General features: G+C 43.2%; 1 protein-coding gene across 1 annotated transcript in view; it reads left to right on the top strand.

Moving 5' to 3' along the window:
* Positions 1 to 577: 577 nt before the first annotated feature.
* The window catches only part of evx2 (even-skipped homeobox 2), a 3,621-nt gene continuing 1,922 nt past the window's right edge, over positions 578 to 2,276 (top strand). The window contains exons 1-3 of the mRNA XM_020596416.1: positions 578 to 999; positions 1,351 to 1,592; positions 2,078 to 2,263. Coding sequence (XP_020452072.1) covers positions 606 to 999; positions 1,351 to 1,592; positions 2,078 to 2,263 — 822 coding nt within the window. The 5' untranslated portion in view covers positions 578 to 605. The remainder of the gene's footprint in view (positions 1,000 to 1,350; positions 1,593 to 2,077; positions 2,264 to 2,276) is intronic.

Here is a 2,276-nt window from a genome sequence, read left to right as displayed (position 1 = left end):
GAATCAAAGCATAATAATATTCCTAAATGAAGAGGGAAACGTTGCACCGCTCATTTTATTAATCAGACTGTCAATTTCACCCAAGAGGCCAAACCCAAGAGCAATCTAAAACAGACTCAGAGATCAGCCCAGGGACAAGCACCTCGCTCCTCACTCCTCTCTTCCTCTCCACTTGGATATTATTCGTCTGACCGAAGGCCGCCTCCATCATCAAGTGACAGCCCTCTCCTATTTATTTGCTTATAAACCTGTTACAATAAATGATCATTGGAGAAACGTCAGCCGAGCATTTTAACAACGAACAGCCACCACTTTTGATGAATGACATTTTGCTGCTGTGGGGAGGATGCGCGGCTCAGTTTGAGCAGTCGCTCGTCGATTGCATTCAGATTCTTTCATGTTTTGCGTCTTGCTTATAAAAAGGTTTAGAGAGTTATTTTTGAGACAGTTCCTGAGTTGCATGCGGATTTAGCTCCGACACAAGTCATTGGTGCTCCAGCCCCCCTGGACAAGTGCTGTGTGTGGTTGTGTGTGGTTGTGTGTGTGTGTGTGTGTGTGTGTGTGCGTGTGTGTGAGTGTGTTTTTTCTTCGTCTTGTACGGCTTAATGATGGAGAGGATAAGAAAAGAGATGATACTGATGGAGAGAGGTCTACACAGTCCCGTTGCAGGGAAGAGGCTCGCAGACACGTCTGGAAATTCAGTGCTGGAGGCCCTGGAAAACTCTCAGCACAGCGGACGGTTAAGCCCGAGAATAACTTCGGCTTCTCTCCATGGAAATCTTGGGGACATCCCAACGAAAGGCAAATTTGAAATTGACAGTCTTTTCGGTACACACCACAACAGTGAAAATACCTCTTCGGCGGAAATTTCATCGTCAGAAAGCAGAAAGAAAATGAGTCTTTACTCCGAAGTTTCGCAAGAATCAGATATTAACAGTGATGTGGAGGTGGGATGTCCTGCGCATCGCTCCCCGAGCCAGCACAAGGAAAACAGCAAAGGTACGATTTGATTTGGCTCCGTGTTTCCCATGGTTTTTGTTTTATATGTGTGTGTGTGTGTGTGTGAGAGAGAGAGATATTACATTTTCCTGTTAAAATAGCGGCTGTAACTATTATCATATCTGTGACCACTCTCTCTTAATCCAATGACAAACATTATTATGATTATTATTATCCAGAAATATAGATAATGAAATAACATATTAAGAAACATTTTTGTATTTGCCTCTTGACAAATTATATCACATTAGTTTTTATCAGTAGGCTGTCAAATACACGGTAGATTTCAACACAAGCATTTTTATTTTAATATTCTAAATGTCAATAATTGTTTATTTGTTTCCTTTCTAGGTTTCTCAGACAGTAATTCTGGATCTTCAAACACAAGCTCAAACTCCCTCCCGAGTATGAACGGAAATTCAACGGGAGGATCAAACAATTCAAACACCGACCAAGTCAGAAGGTATCGGACTGCTTTCACCAGAGAACAAATCGGAAGACTGGAGAAAGAGTTTTACAGGGAAAATTACGTTTCGAGACCACGAAGATGTGAATTAGCCGCAGCGCTAAATCTGCCCGAAACTACAATTAAGGTAGGCAACAGATTCATCTTCATTATTCGTGTCCGCTGTGTTCTGGTGTGTTTGCGCAGTGACAGCGATGAGCATAAAGCGAATAATAACCATAGGCCCAATACTCAGCACTGGAAAACACAGGCCATATTATTATTTATGCTCAGGAAATGTTGCTCTATGATATTTTGATTTTAACTTGAACTCAAAATAACCATTCCAGTTTTTGGTCACCCAATTGTTAATTCATTCACAGCATATTACTTTAACAATTATCTTAACGGACATCTTGCTGATCCAGCTGATTATTAATCCCGCACTGTGAGACGATTGATTATTTATATGTTCAACGATGAGAATATTTTAGTGGCATATTAAACGTGAGCGCAGGGATCGGTGTGTGTGCTCTGAGCAGACGCTGGACCACAGTCTACAGAGGTCTACATTTAGAGCTGGGAAACAACATGGCAGCTACAATATGGGCCTTGTTTTGACTCTGTGTGCAGGTGTGGTTCCAGAACAGGAGGATGAAGGATAAAAGACAGCGTCTGGCGATGTCCTGGCCCCATCCGGCAGACCCCAGCTTCTACACTTACATGATGACGCACGCGGCAGCTACAGGAAGTCTACCTTACCCTTTCCACTCGCACATGCCTCTACACTACTACCCGCACGTCGGTGTCACGGCAGCAGCACGCCGGGGCC

This window comes from Monopterus albus, unplaced genomic scaffold (genome assembly GCF_001952655.1).
Source record: "Monopterus albus unplaced genomic scaffold, M_albus_1.0 scaffold30.1, whole genome shotgun sequence".
Classification (NCBI taxonomy): domain Eukaryota; kingdom Metazoa; phylum Chordata; class Actinopteri; order Synbranchiformes; family Synbranchidae; genus Monopterus; species Monopterus albus.
The sequence above is the reverse complement of the archived record's forward strand: the minus strand, read 5'-3'. Positions and strand labels throughout refer to the sequence as shown.